Source organism: Aplysia californica, unplaced genomic scaffold (assembly GCF_000002075.1).
Source record: "Aplysia californica isolate F4 #8 unplaced genomic scaffold, AplCal3.0 scaffold00038, whole genome shotgun sequence".
Classification (NCBI taxonomy): domain Eukaryota; kingdom Metazoa; phylum Mollusca; class Gastropoda; order Aplysiida; family Aplysiidae; genus Aplysia; species Aplysia californica.
The window spans coordinates 119,253-139,485 of NW_004797308.1; the positions used below are offsets into that span (position 1 = coordinate 119,253).

At 39.3% G+C, this 20,233-nt stretch overlaps 1 protein-coding gene across 1 annotated transcript; it reads left to right on the forward strand.

The window, feature by feature from the left end:
* Window positions 1-1,152: 1,152 nt before the first annotated feature.
* LOC101853063 (BLOC-1-related complex subunit 6) lies at window positions 1,153-19,874 on the forward strand. The gene is made up of 6 exons (XM_005091938.3): window positions 1,153-1,432; window positions 11,378-12,320; window positions 14,476-14,714; window positions 16,044-16,127; window positions 17,889-17,965; window positions 19,401-19,874. The coding sequence occupies exons 2-6, from the start codon at window positions 11,438-11,440 to the stop codon at window positions 19,453-19,455; spliced, it is 1,338 nt and encodes a 445-aa protein (XP_005091995.1). The 5' UTR covers window positions 1,153-1,432; window positions 11,378-11,437; the 3' UTR covers window positions 19,456-19,874.
* Window positions 19,875-20,233: the final 359 nt, after the last annotated feature.

Consider the following 20,233-nt stretch of genomic DNA (forward strand, 5'->3'; position numbering starts at 1 on the left):
CCCCCCCTCTCTCTCTCCCCCTCCCCCTCGCCCTCTCTCTCTCCCCCCCCCCTCTCTCTCTCTCTCTCTCTCTCTCTCTCTCTCTCTCTCTCTGTCTGTCTGTCTCTCTCTTTCACCCTCCTCTCTCTTTCTCTCACTGAGTCTCTGTCCGTCTCTCTCAGACAATATACAATATCGTGCAGGTAGGACACAACCCTCACCTCCAACTCTAAACGTTGGTACCTGCATGTATCAGCTATTTATGTTGATATTGAAAGTGCCCTGAAACTCTCCGTGACTGGCGACCTGCCTTCCTCATTTGATACCTCTTTCCACGTCCAGTATAATTATCTTTCTCTCACCTTTTCTAGAATAAATCTACAAAGTAACAAAGACAGTTAATTTTCTTCTTTTTTTAAATTCAGACTGAAACACTGATGTTTCGCCCTCACCAGTAGTGTAGGTTGTCCCTCAAAAGTATTTCGAACTGAAATTTGGCCTCCGGTCTTATTAGGCCTTATAGGCCCTATATATTTGTAGGCCTACTTTATAAGGTTGTGCATCTTTGTAAAAATTAGAAACAATAATAGTCCTTGCAAAGTTTTTCTACTACTACTGGTATATAATATTTGGTCTGGGGGCTCTCGGGTCTGGAGGTTACGGTACGGTGTTCACCTCTCATTCGATAGGTTCCGGGTTTGAAACCGGAAAGCAACGGAGAATTTGATTCCCTAAAAATTTCTCCTGTCACCTCCTTTCCTGCTCTCTAATTATGTTCCGCTCCGTTCTCTGTTTTGTCCCCCCCCCTCTCCTCGACTGAGCTCTGCCCACTGACCTAAGTATCATTTTAGTTTTAGGTCAGTGGCTCGAACCTGACCATTTCTGCTGCCTTTGCTGCACTCCTTGGCTCCTACTTACTGCTGTCTTTCAGCTACACTCCTCCTGACTTTATGGTAGGTAAGATCTAACACCTTGCCCTCTCGGATAAGGGCGAAAAATCTCCGAGATCCCGTGTGCAAGTTGCGCGTGTTAAAGATCCCTTCTTGGTGTACAAACATCGATAAGAGTAAGCTTTGGTCACTAGACAAAATTCAAAATTAATGCTTTCCAAACTCAAAATGTTTAATGTGTCCCATGAGCTAATATGACCTTATCCTATGCAGTTGCGAGCGCCGTAAAACACTTACCAAAAGAAACAAACAATAATCTCAGAACTTGTACAACAATTTGGTGGTTTGTAACAATTTCCAAAAGTGTGTACCATAACTAAAGGAATCATTCCGTATTTTGGAACATGTGACTTCCGATTTGTATTTTCCTTCACTGCTTGCTTGGTTGAGACAAGGAACTGGGTGTTCAGATGAACGAAAAAACATAAACTTAAATTATCCTGAATAGTTTGTAATTCTCTGGTGTCTATTCCCATGAAATTGCCGTGATTTTGTATCGTATTGTAAGTATCCAATTGTCTTTGAATTTTTGTACAATCTACAGAGCGAGTTGTTGGCCAACCAGTTAGAATCTAAATCGGTGATCTTGTAGTTCCGTTCGTTTAAGTCCACGACCCATTTGTTTACATCCAGAGAAGAAATCCAGAAGTCTTGATGACCAAATACTCTTTGAAATAGGCTGCACAAAGAGCAGGGATGCAACCTAACTTTAAAACATCACATTAGGAAAACATTCACGGGGGCATGCCCCCCTGAACCCCCCAACCTCCATATTTTTATCGAGGCCACCTCTATTCTCACCCGGGGTGAGAATAGTGCAGGCGGGTCTTGTGGCTATTCTCACCCGGTGCGCGTGTCAACAAATTTTGCGTTCACCCTAAACCACAGAATTCTACACTGTGATAAGAGAAAAATTGTAGAATTCTGTGCTGTGAACAAACGTTCCATTACAACTGTACTTGTAGCCTACTAAAAGCGTACAATTTTGTCTGTGGGCAGGGGAGAGAGAGAGAGTGAGAGAGAGAACAAAACAAAATGGCGACCCGCGTAGTTCGGCTCGATTCGAAAAGTTAAATAGCCGTAGCATCTTTGTAGACAACCAAATTAATTTACTTTTGTGTTTTAACATCATTTTTTAACTTTGTTTTGGTCAATTTGATCGTCCACACCGATAGACAGTATTCAGAAAGAGACAGAGAGAGAGAGGAGAGGGGAGGAGTAGATCTTGCGAGAACTTCCGGGTGGGTGAGAATAGCCACTTTCTTTTATCGAAGTGACTATTTCTCCGAAAGTTCGGAGAAATAGTGCCGATCTTTATTTCTCCGAACGGTTTCCGGCTTCCGGTCTCGTGATTTTTGGCCTATTTATTGCCAGAGTTCGGCGCCAACTTTCATTCTGCCTCTGGTCTGGGAAGGAGCACCGCATGGCAAGCCCGCCTACAGACAACCTTCAGTAACACCCACCACACACCCACCACCATCATGCACATGTACACACACTAACTAAACATGACCAGTGGGCAACTTTTGAACGTATGACGAGCTGAGCTGTGGATGGAGAGACAGTGTGAGTGAAAGAGCGGGTGAAAGGAAGAATGTGCGAGTGTATCCACAGGCGACAGCAACTACAAGACGACGACACCGACCTCCCTGGCCTGGTCCACAGCTCACGAACGAAAGGAATGCAGCTCAGGCAGTGTTTTGCCTATTATTGTCCATGGTTCGCAGCGTGCAAGGGAATGAGTGAGATTTTCTTTGTGTGTGCCTGGAGGGAGGGGGTGGGGTATGAAAGTCATGCGGACGGGGATGAGCCGCGGGAGAGAACAGGGGAATTAAATGAATGCGTGAAACTGAAAGAGACGAACGACTCATGAGCCATGGAGTGAATGGATCCTGTGTTTCTATTTTTGTATACTTTGAACTGTTACCGAATAAAGGCTGAAATAAAGGCCAAAAAACAAACACACACACACACACACTCCTCACTCTCCACTTACAACCACACACAGACACACTCATACACGCACACACACACACACACACACACACACACACACACACACACACACACACACAGGAGCAAATTTTTGGGTCTATATCTATTTAATTTTCAAGAGCTAGTCTAGAGATTTTTAGATGAGTGTAAAAACGTGAAAAAGAAAGGTTTCACAACAGAATGAAATTAAAATTAGAACAGCCCACAAACAACAACAAACATTAATAAATAAGGGCGTGTGTCCACCTGTCCGAAGAAAATTTGCTGTTTTAACCCTAAATGTGCGTAATAAAAAAAAAAAAAGTACAGGATATTAGCCTACATGTAAATTATGGAATAACACACATTAAGGGGCTTGCCAGTGTCAGTACATTGGTCGCAGCAGTGACAAACGCAGATGCCAGTTCTATGTGTTGTTATCAATAACCAGAGCTGTTAAAGTACTTTTTAAAAAGTACTTAAGTACAAATTTAAGTACAATCTAAAAAATGTACTTAAGTACGGTAAAAGTACTTTCCTATAAAATGTACTTGAGTACAAGTACTTTAAAAAAAAGTACTTACGAGTACATTTTAAGTACTTTCTGCTTATATGCTAAAACACTTCAGCGCTTATGCAAAACATCATATTTTATAACTTATCCAGTATATTTGACAAATTAGGCTATTTATTACTAAAAATGTAAACAGTATACAAAGCATTTGAATATACAATGTACGCACTGAACGGTGGAAATGGTCCGTGAAGTTGAACAAAAAACAACCCAAACGAACAGACGCAACTAGTGGGTAAGTGCTATTATGAATAGAACTTGTTTGAGCAAGACAATGTGATCAAATGTAAGTCAGTCCTAGAGGTTGGAAAGCTCTACAGAAAGAGTATCCAAATTGAAAAATGTAGATACAAAGTTGCTCTTAAGAAAACATAAAATTGATGAAAATGGCCCGCATAGAAATGGAAAAGTGCATTGAATTCTTCATTAACAAATCCTCAAGGAATCAATGTAGCCTTTAGCAAAAACCACCCAAAAAAAGTTTAAAAGAAATTTAGACAGCCTAAAAATTGTTAGATACACATTGAGAACACAGTTTCAGTTTCAATTGATTATAGTGGTCTGACAGATTTTGGTCACACTGTGTAGTCCACGGCGCCAACGGCAAACCAAAATACAATAGTTTCCTAGAGTCTAGTAAGTGTAGTGTAACCTAAGATTCTCTACTGCAGTAGTCTCCGCCTAAGATCCCAGTGCTCGGAAGCAAGGAAAATATGGGATCTTAGCCAATGAAGCCAAGGAAGAATCTACAGTGACCCATGAACTGACGTGACCCCTGGGTGGATTTATGACATATGGCAAGCAAAGAGTGGTCAACCTTGATTACCAATCACAGTGGCATGAGGCATGCCATAAATAATATTATACACACTCATTAGCCTATCGTGAGTCTTGAGATCTTTATCTACGTTTATCCAGTTGCCCCTCCCCTTTACCTGTCCAACAATTTTAGCTTTCCAACTCTGATTGAGTCCCCCCCCCCCCCACCTCCTTTGTCGTTACGCACCATTACGATGTGACCACACTAATTAAAATTCAGGTTGTCTCGCAAATTCGGGAAAAACTGCTTTCAATGGTCAGGGAAGAGTTCACAGTTTGATGTGATCCCGCCTGGAGCGAACTTGTAGGCCCTACCCACCCAGGGAGTGATGTAAGTTTAGGTGGTGAGGTCAGATGCGAGTGCGATGTTTGGGGAAAAGAAACGCATCGGTCAGTTCACACCTTGGTGTGATCCCGTCTGGAGCAAACACTGTACCGTTTCATGGAGTTTTACAACACTTGTGATCACATTCATGATAGTGGCTGATCTTTGAGGCGACGGGCCGTTCTTTGATCTCAACTTTTAACTCTTGGCGGTTGATCGGGTTTTTGTTCCGTAAATTATGATCAGAAATGCCTGCACTTACCCTTTCATTAAGCTACCAAAGTACTCAAAATGTACTTAAAAAGTACTCAAAAGTACTTTTATAAAAAGTATCGGAGTACAGTAAAAGTACTGGTTTCAAAAATGTACCGGAGTACAGTAAAAGTACCGAAAATTGTAACGTAAGTACAAGTACCGGAGTACTTGTACTCCGTTACTACCAGCTCTGTCAATAACCCTCCGTAGATCTAGATCTAGATCTAGACAGCACACGAGTGAACACAACACATTACGTTTAAGAGCAGCACCCTTCATAGGCAACACGTCATATATCTGTAGCGAAAAACTGTTTGGAGTTGTAGCATTTCTTTATATAAATATTTACTGCGGACATTTTTTGGACCGATCGGACCAAATTGTAAACGAACAATCTTTGGTAGGCCTATACTTTAATTATAGATCTTTATAATATCCGAAATTTGCGGGAAAGGATGTGATTTCAGAGTGTTCGGAGAAATAATGCCCAGCTTTATTTTCCCGAACGTTCGGAGAAATAGTGCCTAGCTTTATTTTCCCGAACGTTCGGAGAAATAGTGCCCAGCTTTATTTCCCCGAACGTTCGGAGAAATAGTGCCGGCCTATTTTTATTAGGTCAGGGGGGCAAGCCCACCTGAAACCCCCCATCCATCTCTAGACTTTAACGAACGAAACTACAAAATCGCCTCTAAATCTAGTCTAGCTCTAGATCTAGATCATATCTAGATCTAGATCTAGATCTAGATTCCTAGATCTATAAATATATAATCTAGATCTAGTATCATGTTGGAGTAGGAGGAGTGGTGAGGAGATCAAAGCCAGAACCCCTCCGTTGACATATTCGCGCCAGTTACAGTCCACAAAAACCAGTAGATCTAGATCTAGAGACAGATCAGTAGGCCTACAGATCAGGGCATTCTTCTTATTTGGGAAATTCTATTGACAATTGACTTTTTTTTGTTGGATTTGGTTACGAGCCTAGGGATTATAATCCGGTTTTGGCCCCAACGATTAACTCGGTGACTCCGTCACTTCGTTACACTTACACAAGCGAATAGTCCGCATAGGCTACGCCATTGACCGATATTTATAGTAACTGCCATCTTGTTTGTGTCTTAAAATAGTGTTCTTCATTCTGACAAAAGACAAAAGAAGTTCCAGACCTGATCTACTGTCTCATTGTTTGATCTCGCAGTGAAGCCGTACTTATTCTTAATGATGGCTAGACTGACCATTTCCAAAAAATAGGCCTACTGAATTGTAAATATACATTATTAGTGTGCAGTACCTAAAGTATTTGTATTTGAGATGAAACCAGGTGCCTTTATGACAGTGCATGTATTTTAAACCCCCTGTTTTCTAATGTTATTAGGGCCTAAGATATGTACGGCTAGAGTGGCAGTCTAGCCGTACTTAAGTACGGCTAGACTTTTTGGCTAGCCGTACTTAAGTACGGGTAGACAGCCAGGCTAGCCGTACTTAAGGACGGGTAGACAGCCAGGCTAGCCGTACTTAAGGACGGCTAGACTGTTAGGCTAGCCGTACTTAATATTGATAGCTGAATTGTAAATGAAATTTTTAGTTTGCAATGCCTAAAGTTGTATTTCAGACAAAACCAAAAGGTGCCTTACTGACCTGCATGTATTTGAACTTGAATAATTTCTAGATCTAGATCTAATGAGACCTGTGTACTTAACAGGCTTGAGTCGATAGGGCCAAACCTAGATCTAAGTACGGCTAGACTGGCAGTCTAGCTGTACTTAAGTACGGCTAGACTAAGTACGGCTAGCCACTTCGAAAAAAAAAGGCTGCGGTTATTGGTACAATAGTGAGTACAGCTCTAACTAGTTATTAGTACAATTGTACTAATAACCAGACAGAGTTATAATTTGTACAATTCTTCGAATTTTGGAGGTTGTTGGTAAAAATAAGCCTAGATCACTAGGTCTAGTCATCCAGTTGGTTCTCCCCTGGGTTGAGCATCAATGTAATAACTTAAACCAGGCCTAAGTTGGTAGGCCTAAAAGGAAAAGTAGGCTAGATCTATACTTCTATTAAAATATAAGTGGATCTAATTATGACTAGATCTAGATTTATGTTTCTTTGTTTTTACACAAAACCAAGTGTGGAAATCTTTGAAGTCAAAACAAACAATTATGGGAAAAAAATTGTTGGTCAGTCGGGGGAGGAGAGAGAAGAAGAAGAAAAAAAAAGACAAAAAAAAACAACAACTTCCGGAACCGGGATTCGAACCCACACTCATAATATAATACTTCTTCAAACGCAGGCACGCTGTCATTACGGCCATCAGAACTATCAGCAGAAGGAGGTAGATTAAGCTTAAATATTTTTACACCACAATTTAATGCAATACGTATTTCTAGATCTATCTGTCTAGATCTAGACTTAGTTTTTTTTTTTACATGAGGCATGAGGGGAACACCACCATCAATGAGGCGGCTGGCATCAGCTCATCTGACGAAAAATTTAAAAATTTCAGTTTGTGGAATATTGGAAACACTGATCTAGAATCTCTAGGTTTATATATCTAGATTTTTAGATCTACTAAGACAGAACATGTAGGTAGTAGGCCTGTGGGCATGCAGGCCTACTATTGTACGGATACCTGCAGCACGTCGTACAATTGTGCGTACAACGTTGTACGGATAACTAGACAGAGTTGTTCGCACAATTGTACGGATAACCACTCCGAAAAAAAAAGTGAAATAAAAAAAGAAAGTTTTTTTTTCGTTTTAACAAAGTGTTATGATAATGCTCATTATATTATGTATGTTAAAGAAAAGGTCAAACAAGATGGCTGTTACTATAAATATCGACCAATTACGTAGCCTACTCCTAACGTTCTCTAACTATCCGCTTGTTTTCGTTACACGGTCATTTCATCTCACCGGTGCATTCAAGACATCACAGCCATCTCGTCATACCCCAACCCTAAATCCACATGGTTGAATGGAGATAGTCATTTCGTCACACACTTGCAAACATCAAATGCGCATTGTCATGGAAATCGCAAATCATGATTCCTTGGGGAGGGTTGGATGGTGTGTCGAAGGACATGGGAGGGGGGAGTGCAAGTTGTCGAGCTTGGGTGAGTTTTGTTGTTGGTTTTATTTGTGGGGGGGGGGAGGGACAGTTTTAGGCTTAAATTACTTTAAAAAACAAGAGGGCACGGCTCAATGATTATGTTTTGGAATTTGGGATTTAGAATAAAGACTGCTGGCACTGATCCTCCAAAACTCTACTAGATTTTGGAGAGATCAGCAAAGTCATTTCGTCACACTTAATTGGGGTGTGACGAGATGCCCGTGTGAAGAAATGACTGGTTTCCCGTTTAACTATGGAATGTGGGTTTTGACTCCACCGACGATTACTTCTGGTTCTGAACGATTACTTTTTGACGTGCTTGCCAACATGATGTTGGATGCGCGCCGAGATATATTTTAAAAATTAGGTCAAGGGGTCAGAAACCCCCCTTGTTAAAAACAAGTGAAATGTCACTGCTTATTTTGTACTATAAAATTAGCGCGTCTCTTGCTCTCTTTCGTATAAAACAAGGATGCCGAATATTTTAGTCAGTATCCATATCCAGTTCTCTTGAGGCCAAAATCGGAGAATGCCGGTGTAAATAATGGTTAGGATGAGGAATAGCCCTATTTAACTGCCCTACTAACTCTTTCAAACCCTCTATTCCTACCCATATCCATATATTTTATTATTAACCTTCCCATAAAGACCCACACCCAAAGCCAGCAGATCATCACATATTTGCATTTTATGAGTGTATGAATTACGAGGTTAAGCCTAAATTGGAACTTTCCAAACGTGAGAAAATTGTCAAGTTCAGAACAGACAGGGACCAGAGTCTGAAACTGAATCTAGTCCAAATGTAAAGAACCTAAAATCTTTAGATTTGGAAATGTTGGAGAGGGACTCCATCCTATTCTACTGTGATGTGGTTTTGGTCTTCAGATTCTAACTAGATGCTCTATTCTCAGAATTCAATATACTATCTTTGCCACTTTGTCTAAATAGAAGCAGCAGATGATCTTTAAAATTTTTTCAGCATCAAATGTATTTTCTTTGCTTTAACTTTAACTTTAAATTGGGGGCTCTTGTGGTGTAGAGGTACAGTGTTCACATCTCTTTCAGCAGGTCCAGGGTTCGATACCTGACAGATAGAAACTTTTTTTCTCCATAATACTGTCTTCTTCCGCCCTCCTTCCATGTTCTCTAGTCACTGTCATTCTGCTTTGCATGTAAGTTTTGACACGGGGGTCGTACTTATGTAAAAATGCATGTTGAGCCAGTGAACGTGCATTAGGCTGACACAGTGCCTCAACAGTGAGGGGAGTCTTCTTCTTCTTCCTCGTTCTCGATGACAGCAGCTAGTCACTCAGTCCGATGTCGCGTACAAACTGTGTAGTTCGCTTCAACTCTGAAAGACCTCCATAGAGTTTTCTTTCAAGGGGAGCCACATTCTGCCACGTCTGTGCGCGAAGGGTGGCGTAGCGCGGCCAGTGCTGAAGGATATGGTTGGCATCCTCTTGGTCGTGTCAACATTCACAGGTTGCTGTTTCTTCCACTTTTAATTTGGTGTGCATATGGTGTTTGAGTCTGTTGTGGCCACAACGGAGTCTAAAGATTGTGACCTGGTCTGCTCTATTTAGTATGTGGTAGGGGTCATGTCTGTTGTGCTTAGGGTTGGGCCTTTTCCACCTGTTTCTTAAAGCAGTTTTTATTAGTGTTTTTGACTCTGAGAGATCCATGCCATCTTCAATCTGGGTCATTTTGGCTCCTTCTTTGGCTAAGCCGTCTGCTTTTTCATTTCCATGAATGCCACAGTGACCTGGTATCCACTGCAGAGTTGTGTTGGCTTGGGAGTTTAGATCACTCAGGATTGAAAGGAGTTGTTGTACTTGGGCTGTTTGTGGCTTTTGGGTGAGGGGAGTGATAGCAGTTGTTGTGAGTGACATCCCAATGTGACTCTTTTCCAGGTACCACACGGTTTTCCCCTTGATTTTTTACCCTGTGGATTTCAATCCAACTCTGTCTTTGTCATGCAGCCGCCTGATTTCCTTACAGTATGTCCAATCCATCGCCACTGCCTCTGCCCACCCTATCTCTGATAATACACAGACGTACGCAAAACTAATTAGATATGCAGAAGTGAAAAAAAATTATTATAGTATTCGTTCGATCTATAAAGATGGTCTTTCAAATGGTATTCTTAAATTATTGATGTCAGTTGATGACCACAGCTGTCCTGTGATGGAATGTATGGGATCAGCGAATCCTTTATATGGTGGTGCAATACCATTTGAACATTAATGACAAAGGATGGTCAGTTTATATTTTAGAGATGATAATCAGGGATGGGACCAACAGCCAACTAACACTTGTTTGCTGCAAGCGAAGTAATGTGACTTTAGGAATGACCTTAATTGCTGCACAGAGGAGATGTTGCATTTTGCTAAGAAAGGTCAACCTACTAACAACAGTTCTATGAAAAGGGATAAATCATGTTTTTATTTTATTTGTAAAAAAGAGAGTCAATCGTGAAGTTTGTCTCATCTTGCTAGAAACGATTGTATCCATTTTGGCCAGATTTCAAAGATGATGTTTGTTGTGTTTTGCCATGAAATTATGTCCTTATCAAGTCTGAAAATCACAAAAAAGATGAACACTGTAACTTAGGAATTGGAGACCTTTTTAGAACAGGCGGCCATCAATTTCATGATGGAATGCAACATTCTCTAACTCAAACTTTATTTTAAATTAATAATAGATAATTGAATGTGAATGTTTGAAAAATTACCAAGAGAAGCAAGTATTAGAATGAAAGAGTTACCTTTGTCATTATCAAGTTCTTTCCCTTTGACTATCAAATGGAACTTTTTGTTGCTTGAGAGCGATTTTTAGACCAGTCGTAACAACTAGATTACTTCATCAATTATTTTTTTTAGAAACTGTTGTTATGAGAATCCTTCTTTGTGGTACCTTTACAAAATGTTGCAAAATTATGTTGGTGGAAATGGTCCTTAGAATTGAAAATATTACTTACGTAATTTAGTTTTCACACTGATTTTTATCTTCTTTTATGTTTTGTTTTTGTGACCTATAGCCTGTAGGGAATTTTGATTATATTTGTATGTGGTATATTACAGGCAAACATATTTTCCCAATCAGTAATGAATATCTTTTTGTACAGAGTGATACCAAACATTTACAACAAATAATGCCTGTGCTAGACAATCAAAATGTTTTGAAAACATGAATAATTCATATGATTGCAAAGTGTTAATGATAATGGTTTTTGCTTTTTATTTATGTCTCTGCCATGTGGAATTATCGATTTTTGAAATTTTTCATTGAATCCATCTTGCTTTGTTATAATACCCGTCTAATGAGTTATTTCTCTTTGCCTTTACTCAGAAAATGTTGAGCCATACTTTATGTGTACTGTTGATTTTTTTTCCTCAGATACTCAAGGCCATGTAGTGACTGAAAGAGTCCCGTACTTTAGTGAATGATTTCTCTACAATGTCTGTTGTTGAGGAGAAAACAGGTAGTGTCAGTAGCTCATGCAACAGCATGAAGGAGACTCCTGCTTTTCCTACCTCTGGCAAATCATCAGCAAATGTGAAGGCAGATTGTAATGATCTAGCCAACTCTAATCATGTTAGCGGGGGAACTAGAGACAGTGACTTGTGCCCCAATGGTCAGCATGATGACATGTCTGAACAAGATATTCTTTCTCCAGACATTTCATTATCATCGCAAACAACACTTAGATACTCTGATGTGGAACCTGAGTTAAAAGAGCATGACAAATCTCATGAAAGCTCAGACTCTATTGAAACACTGGAGGATCTCCCAGCTGAGGATTCACATATTGAAATTAATCAAAAGTTTTTGCAGCATCTGACTTTGACTCAGAATGTAAGTGGAAGCAGCTTAGATTCTTTTGGAAAAACTTCTTCGAGTGAACAAGCTCCAAATATATCATCTCTCTCTGATGATAATGCTTCTAGTGACAGCCATGAAGTTATTCCTGAATTCAGTAGCATTCCCCGGCCTGAAAGTCTTTCACTGCCTCGTCCTCTCCAAACAATTGACCGTGACAGAGTCAGGTCAAGGTCAGAAAATAGCAACAGCAGTCAGAAGAGCACAAGTTCTCACAATAAACTTTCTGACGACCCAAGTTGTTCAGAAGCAGCCGCATCATCCTCCATGGACAAATCTGCCCCTTTAGAAGAACGGGGTGCCCATTTCATAGAAGACCCAGGAGTTTCTTTCATGGAGCCCAGTGGTCTTTCGCAGGGACTGCCCCAGGGCACGATCACAAGGCGCGGGGATATGATTCAATTTGTGGCCGATGACCTGACAGAGAAAATCAAGCTGAGCAGTCCCAAGTCACAGGCCGGTGAGTGAATTCCACATTCTGATGAAGACATTTTCTTGTATTTTTATTTGTTATAATACAATGTGTTTGTCTGAGTTCTTAAATAAGCCAAACTGTGTCATTGCCTCGATACAAGTTCATCAGCTTAGAGACATAGAATTGTACTTGAGATGTTTATAAAGTTTTCTGTTTAAAAAAAACCTTACAAGTTTACTGGGAGTAGGTTGCTTATGAATAAAGAAAGTGGGAGGGTTTACGATTTGAGAAAGAGAAACAGATTACAATGAGATAAAAAAAGTTTTTTTCATAGCATTAGCTAGCCCAAGGTTTGTCAGAATGAAAATTAACTTGTTACTCAGGGTTCCAAGATAAAATTAAATTGTTGCCATACAGAAATATATTTCAAACATCCATGTTTATTTTAACACTACAGACACATGGACACACACAAAAATGGGTACAAAATTTAATTCCCATATAAATGATTAAGAGATCCTTTGTGCCTGATCTCCTCCTCCCCCCTGCCCCCTTTTTTTCCTTTTTCTTTTCAAATGTGGGCCAAGGAATGCACTAAACATAATATAATATAGTAGCTGAAGAGTATTATGTGAAGAATTGACTGGTGTTTTCCAGGGGGTTGTACTGTGTTCTTAGTCAGTCAAGTGTCTTATGAGACTACCTGATCATGTCATACTTGGACCTACTGCTTTTTATTGTGGTTTGTCACTGAGTGTCTGTCTGCTGATAATATTGCGACAACACTCTTTGTTAGGTTTATGATTGTTTTTAAAACACATATGTTGATATGGAGCGCCTCAGACTGTTTAAAAAAGATATAAAGCTTCACTTGGAAAAGAATAAGAGTTCAGGTGATAATAGTTTGTGTCTTTGTTGTTTTTCTTGTTGTATTTGATAAGGTTCTTTTTTATCAGAGGCTATAGAATTTGGATCTGTAAAATCTTATCGTGTTTAAATTTTTTTAGCTTTTTAAAAACTGAAAGGCTCACTTTTCTTTGATTCAAACTTTCCTTTGATTCAAACTTTCCTGTTCACCTCAATACACAATAACTGACAATAGCCGTGAATTGTTTTGGGACACTTCTGTTTAGTGAATTACAATGGAAATTACTATAATGCAAATGCCATAGCTTGTTATTGCTCATTTATTTTAGAGGGAAGGTTGTCAGGCTGTTTCATTTTCAGTTCCCTTGCGTCTGTTCTGTTTCCCTCTATAGTCTTCTTATTTTATAAGCAGCATTGCATGAATATTCAGTCCTAATTGTCCAAGATGGCCACTTATTGTTGAGGAGAAAAGTGGTTGTGTTAGAGTGGTAGATGTCTTAGACAGTATCATTGTAATATTGTAATATAACCCCCCCCCCCCCCCCCCCCCCCCCCCCTCTTGTAAGATGGAAAGTGAGAAATGGATGTTTGTACAAGTGATTGTCTTGGACAGGTAGCTATTAGGGAAGGGTTCAACTTCTACAGGTCTTACCGGCAAAACAAATTTACCTGTTATTACTTTTGTTTATTATTTTACTTCTATATAAACTTACTGTGAAATGATTTTTTTCTAACCCAAAGTTTAGTCAAATATCATCCCCATTTAGCTTTCAATGCTTCATGGTAAGGACAGCTGGGACTGTCAGAATACAGTGAGTTTTTAACCTTTTGCTGGCATATTTGACACCCTTTGATTGAATACGTCTATAATCTGAAATAGTCAAACATGATTTTTAATGCAGTATTTTGTGTACAGCGTGTTTCGGTCGTCTACAGTAATAAATGTAGTATTTCAGGTGCAATATTCTTTGCATGCTAAGTGTATTTGTAATAACAGTGACTGTGACTTAAAATGCAGCATCACTTAGAAAAGTGACTTAATATTTAAGCCTTATTAATCTATGTAGACCATATGTATTTGTTTCATGTTCAGAGTCTAAATGTGGGTGGTTTGCGGGAGCGTTGGTGTGGTTTGCTCCTTTTTTCCTATCAAACATCTGTCGGCTTAATCTCTCCTTTTTTGTGTTCGTTTCTCTCTTGTAACACCTTAAATCTTTTGCACTTATACGACCTAATTGTATTGCAAGTGCTGTAAAACTTTACTTAAAAAAGAATGTAAAAAATCAAAAGTGAGTCTAAATCTCACATCTTATATTTCTTTGCATGTTTCCAGACTCAGAGAGCCTAGGTAGTCGGCGATCAAGTGTACGCAGTATTGTGTCTGCGTCCTCTTCCACCTCAGCTGCCACATCGTCCGGCATTTCACGCTCGCCCAGCAGCCAATGGCAACAGAGTCCTGATGACATTCCACCTATTGATGTTGCCGCCGTCGCTGAGCTGGAGGGACGGGCGCGGCGCGTGGCAGACAGTCTGGACCTCATGATGGGCAACATCCGTAACAATCTACACAAGGTCAGTCTTGGCTTTACGATTAAGTAGTATGTGTGCTTGTATGATGAGAGAGAAAGTATGTTTCTGTGTGATTTGTTCAGTATGTGCACGTGAGCAAAGATTAATTTTTTTCGCACAATGTGCAGTATTGTCCATTTAGAATTTTCACTTGTACCTCTGTAAAATGTCTAGAGCTGTATTCTCATGGAAGTAGACCAGGTGCTATAAAAATGGTTTATGTTATTATTGTATCATTTTAGGTAATGAGTGAGATTGATGGTGCAAAAACAACAAATATCTTACCGAAGATATTCATTTGAAAATATATAATTGCCATGTTCATTATCTATACATTATAATATTTTTGAAAGTTGGTCACTTTAGCCGCCTAAAACTTCGGAACCGCTTAACTTTTGAATGTGAAAAAATTAATGGTCGTTCAGAATCATTTAAAGGGTGCACAGTTTTACTGAGGGGTCTGAAGTCTTTGTTGTTTAATTTTCTGTTTTTCATTAGTTTCGTTTAGATCTAATCTTAAAATCCGTCTTCTAAGACGCCATTGTAAACAAGTGAGGCTTCCATTCACAAAGAGTGTGTGCTCTAATCCCACAATGACTTGAGGATCAATTCTTTTGAGTCCGTTCATCGAACGGGAAACCCAGCAAGTTTTATATAAGAACACTGTGTCCGTAATATTAATTATTTTTAAGTAAATCTGTAAATAAAGATATTTTTCTTCTTTGTTTAAACCTTTTGCATTGTGCAGCTTTGAAGCTGTGTACTCCCAAAGATAACTATTATTTTCTGTTCGCTATTCCTTTGATACATGCCATTTTGAGATATTTTTAAACAAATGAATTGTCACTAATATACATAGATGTTTATAATCTGGTGAAAATAGACAACAGGACAAACGAGGGCATGATGCTTCAAATTTTTCATTTTTCTTTTGTCATTCACGTTATGGCAAATAAGTAAAGGATGTTTTGACTTGGTGCAAATGTGTACAGGATTTTTTTTTTTTCTCTTTGCTGCTGATCTACTAACAAATTGTCTGTTTTTATGATCAGGATACCTCTGAAAGTCACTGGTAGTAGTGGCATGATTTAATTCAGTGCAATGTTTAGTTTAAATTTAGAAAGAGATAGTCATATTTTAGGGCCTCAGATCAAGGTGTCAATGGGAGAGCACTGTGCATGAGTGAAAGGAACTTTTCTTTATTTTATGGCAGAATTGTAGTCAGCAGATGTATTGGTTGCAGGCATATTTATGTTCTCTGAATGTCTTTTAAGTAGATTTTTGCCCAGTCAATTCATGAAGTGATTGCCTTAAGTTGATTAATCTCTACAGATGTCGGCAATCACAATAGGATGTCAAGAAGCATACAAGCGTTCTGTGGACATCACTTGTGATTCAGTTGATGGAAGTATAAAGGTAAGGAGATAACTTGTGTTTGTGGTAGCCGGTAAAGGCTGTAAAGTTTAGTACTATTCAGCAGGTTCCACACTCTCAACAAAGGTATTAACTTTCAATGATATCCTTTTGTTGATGCATGTAGGACAGTGACAGTTGTTAAACAAGGCAAACTCGTCTATTTTTGTGATGCTCATTTTTATTAATACCTGTACTTAAGAACCTTGTTTCATCCATCAATGAAAGCAACAGAATCAATGGGATTGAACTAAATTGTAAGTCAGAAATTTGATTGGGCTAAGACTAAGAGGTTGAACCATGGATGTAGAAATATGCGAAGCTGAAAATTATGGCTTTTTGTGCTGCCAGGGTCAATGTTTTGTTCAAGAGATTCCTGTTTTGATTGTCAAATGCATTCTCCTAACACAGCTGAACCTGTCCAAGATGAGCATCCTTTGTCGAGGAGAAAAGAGGTCATCTTTGACAGGTGGTCCTCTTGGACAGTGTCATTGTAATATATGAAAAATGCAAGTGGGGAATGGTTGTTTTTACAAAGGGTTGTCTTGGAATAAGCTGACTAATATGTGATTAGAGCAGGTTGGATTGTATATTGAAGCTTCTTTTTCGTTGTGACCTTCAGTAAAAGTCCAATGCTCCAACACTGTGTGGTCCCTGCTCACACTCTCAAGAAAATATGTTCTGTGCAGGTGACTTTCTGATAGGTTGTTAGGGTCTTGTGTACCATTGTCCGCGGGGTTTTATGCACCCCGCATAATTTAGCAAAATTTGATCTTTTTTTTCATAATTTCTGATGGTATTCCTTTACCATTCTTTGTTAAAATTAACACATAATTTCACCCCCCCCCCCCCCCTGGGCGGTGCAACTGACTGAAGTGTCTTTAGGCCATTCCCAAAGGGGAGACATTACCATGTTCTGTTGCACAGTAGAATTGTAAATGGGCTGATTCATCAATGTCATGCTCATAACTCTTCCGAAATTGCAACAGGGAACTGCTGCTTTTTCTTTCCTCCTCCTTATTATCGTCATTTTCCTCTACTTCTTTTGTATGTTTGTCACACTCTTATGACCTGCTATTTCCGGGGTGCCTTGAAAGTAGAAGCAGACTTTGTGCTGTTAAAGCTGGAGAGGTGAGCACAGTAAGCCTGATTCCCTGTAAGGGCTTCTCTGTTGACATCCACCCCTTGGCACTCATATGACCTTATGCAGTTGGGAGCGTCGTAAAACCTTTCTAAAACTAAACTAAAGCATAATTTCACATTTTTGGGCTCAATTTGCATAATTTAATTTTTTTTTCTTTCATAAAACCACGGGGACAGGTACCAGAGCAAATCTCTTCAGCCATTTATTTGTCTTAGGGGTGCTGCACCAAATAATGGTCAATAGCTTTTAGTTTTTTGTGTACACTGTAGAACCTACTCTAACGGCCACCTGTATAAGAAAATCACTTGTACAAATGCCCACTTCTCGTTTCCGCCCTTGCATTTTGTTACATTATAATGATACTGTGCAATACGTCCACCTGTCTAAGATAACCATTGTTTTCCTTGACAGTGGGTGGCTGTCTTAGACAGTTTCAACTGTATTAAAGTGTTGATGTATGTGCCTGTTTGTGTTATCATAAGAAAAGGTTTTAACAGGGAATGTGTTTTGCTTTGTTGAATGAGTAGAAAGGCCAACATTGATAACTGTTTTTATGAACACTTATAAGTTGTGTATGCGTAAGATGAGCTTACTAGATGTATGATCTGCTGTTTTTTCAGGCAATGTACGCCTTGATGGCAAAATGTGAGGAGCTGAGCACATCCATGAAACCAGTTGAGCAGTTGGCAGGACAAATGTATCCTTTGACTCAGTGCTTTTATAACTTTTTTGGCGCTCACTATCTTTGGATGTTGTTCGCTTTTATTTTGTCTTAAACTGCAATTTAGTTTTGAAAGCCAGGGCCCCTTTCTATTTAAAAGACTTTTCATTGAGAGAGATGGTAGGCTTGTAAATTGCTCAGCAGGATTGAGATGTTGTTTGAAAAGATTTGAATTAGACTACTTGCCTCCCATAGTATTTTTTTGAAGCTAAAATGCAAGCATTTCTGGAAAAGATATGTGTATATATTGGTAAAGAGTAAAAGGTTACAACAGTTATTAATGTCTATATGGCTGTGAATGCTGGACAATCACTAAAGACAGTGAAAATAAAATAGAAGCAACAGAAATGTGGTTTCTTGGAGACCGCTGAGAATATCGTGGAAGGAAAAAAAATCAAATGAGGTTGTACTTGATGAAGCCCACATGGGATGCTCACTGTTAAAAATAATCAGGAAACGACAAATGCAGTTTTTGGGACACCTGAATAAACATAAAGGTCTTGAACAACTAGTTCTCACTGGCAAAATTGAAGGCAAACGAGGCAGGGGTAGGCCCAGAGCAACCTTCTTGGGGAATCTAAACAAATGGGTAATGGGGAAAGATCAGGGAAACGTAACTTTTTAAAGAGCATTCGAGCAAAGAAATGAATGGAGAACCATGATCGCCGATATCTGTCGCAGATCTGGCTCTGGATGATGATGATGATTAATGTCTATTGTCTGACTGAACATTGACCGGTATTTGTGTGTGTGTGTGTGTGTGTGTGTGTGTGTGTGTGTGTGTGTGCGTGTGAGTGTGAATGTGTGTGTATATATTTAATGGAATCAGGCTACTTTGGCCGTGAAAGCCTTTCAAATGCTTTGGAAAACCTGATATATGTGTTACCGGTACCTGGATTAAGAATACAGTGGGGTTTGCTAAAGTTTTCTGACGAACTAACTCAAATAACTGCTACTAGATTTTTTTGGGGGGCTTTATGTTCCTGGATAAAGTTACTTGTTTTAAAAGGTTCAGTTCCCGGTTTCAACCAAAGTGGTCAAAAATGAAAGAAAAGAATAGGTAAAACAGTGGCTGGAGAAAGTCTGCATTTTCTATTCTTGTCTATATTCGTACTGCTAAACAGTCTGATCCAGCAGCAGTTTCAGTCAATATTTAATTGCAGTCTTGATGCTTTGATGTGCTAAAGGGTCAAGATATTGAATAGAATATATGAATGAAGGTTAAAAAAACATTTTATAGAGTGTTTCTGTCTGTCTGTCTTACATTTTCCCAGCACTAAATTACCATTATTGTGTCGATGTGCTTCTTTTTACTTAAACAGGGAGGTTGTTGAGAACATATTTTATAGAGTTTGTGAATGAAGGTTTAGAAGTAACTTGGCCACATGTTTTTGCCTTAACCTTTACACAGCAAAGAGATCAAACGAATTCTGGAATTGTTTGAGTCCCAACTAGGCGACTCTTAAAACCAACAGAATCTACATGGAGGCAAGGAGGAATTCTGGCTCACTGTTATCACTGGGAGGGTACAAGCTGCGGTGGACTATTGACAACATCAACATTTCTGGAATGTGCTACAGAAGCATTTACCACACAGTTCGGTGGTAATGAAATCTCTGCCAAGTTTCCGTTTTCTTCTTATTTTTTTCATATTTTGAAAAGTTTGTTTTTTTTCGACTCTGGACTTGGAAGTTTTTCTTTGGACGAGAAGCTTAAGCTCCACTGCAGGACATGGTGCTCAAAAGAATATTTTCTTGAAGAACGAGAAAAGTTTGGATCCGCTCAGACCCAAAGCTCATATTTATTATGTTTATAAGCTTCTGCCTAGTTGTTTGTGTTCTCATGTGCATTACAATTTTTTTCTTCACTATTTTGTGGCACTGTGTATGAACCTTTGTTCTTTTATTAGCAGTAAGTATGTGTGAACCAAGGACTACAATACTATCTGGACGTGCACGGCCAGATTCCTGACTTCGCTAGGGAAGACGGACGCTCAGTGCATTAATACTGAGCTTATTTCTATCAATAGCAGTCAAATATCAACCTGCAGCACAGAAATGTCGTAAATATGAACATATTCAACACCAACAATGACGGCAAACATGTGAGATAACCCCAAAATATGACACAAAGCATTATGACCCTATGATTTCTAGAAGAAATAGAGAGTAGACCGAGAAGAATCAATGGACTTGGCAGCATGTTTGTGTGAGAAATAGGATCAGGCAGGCAGGCAGGCAGGCA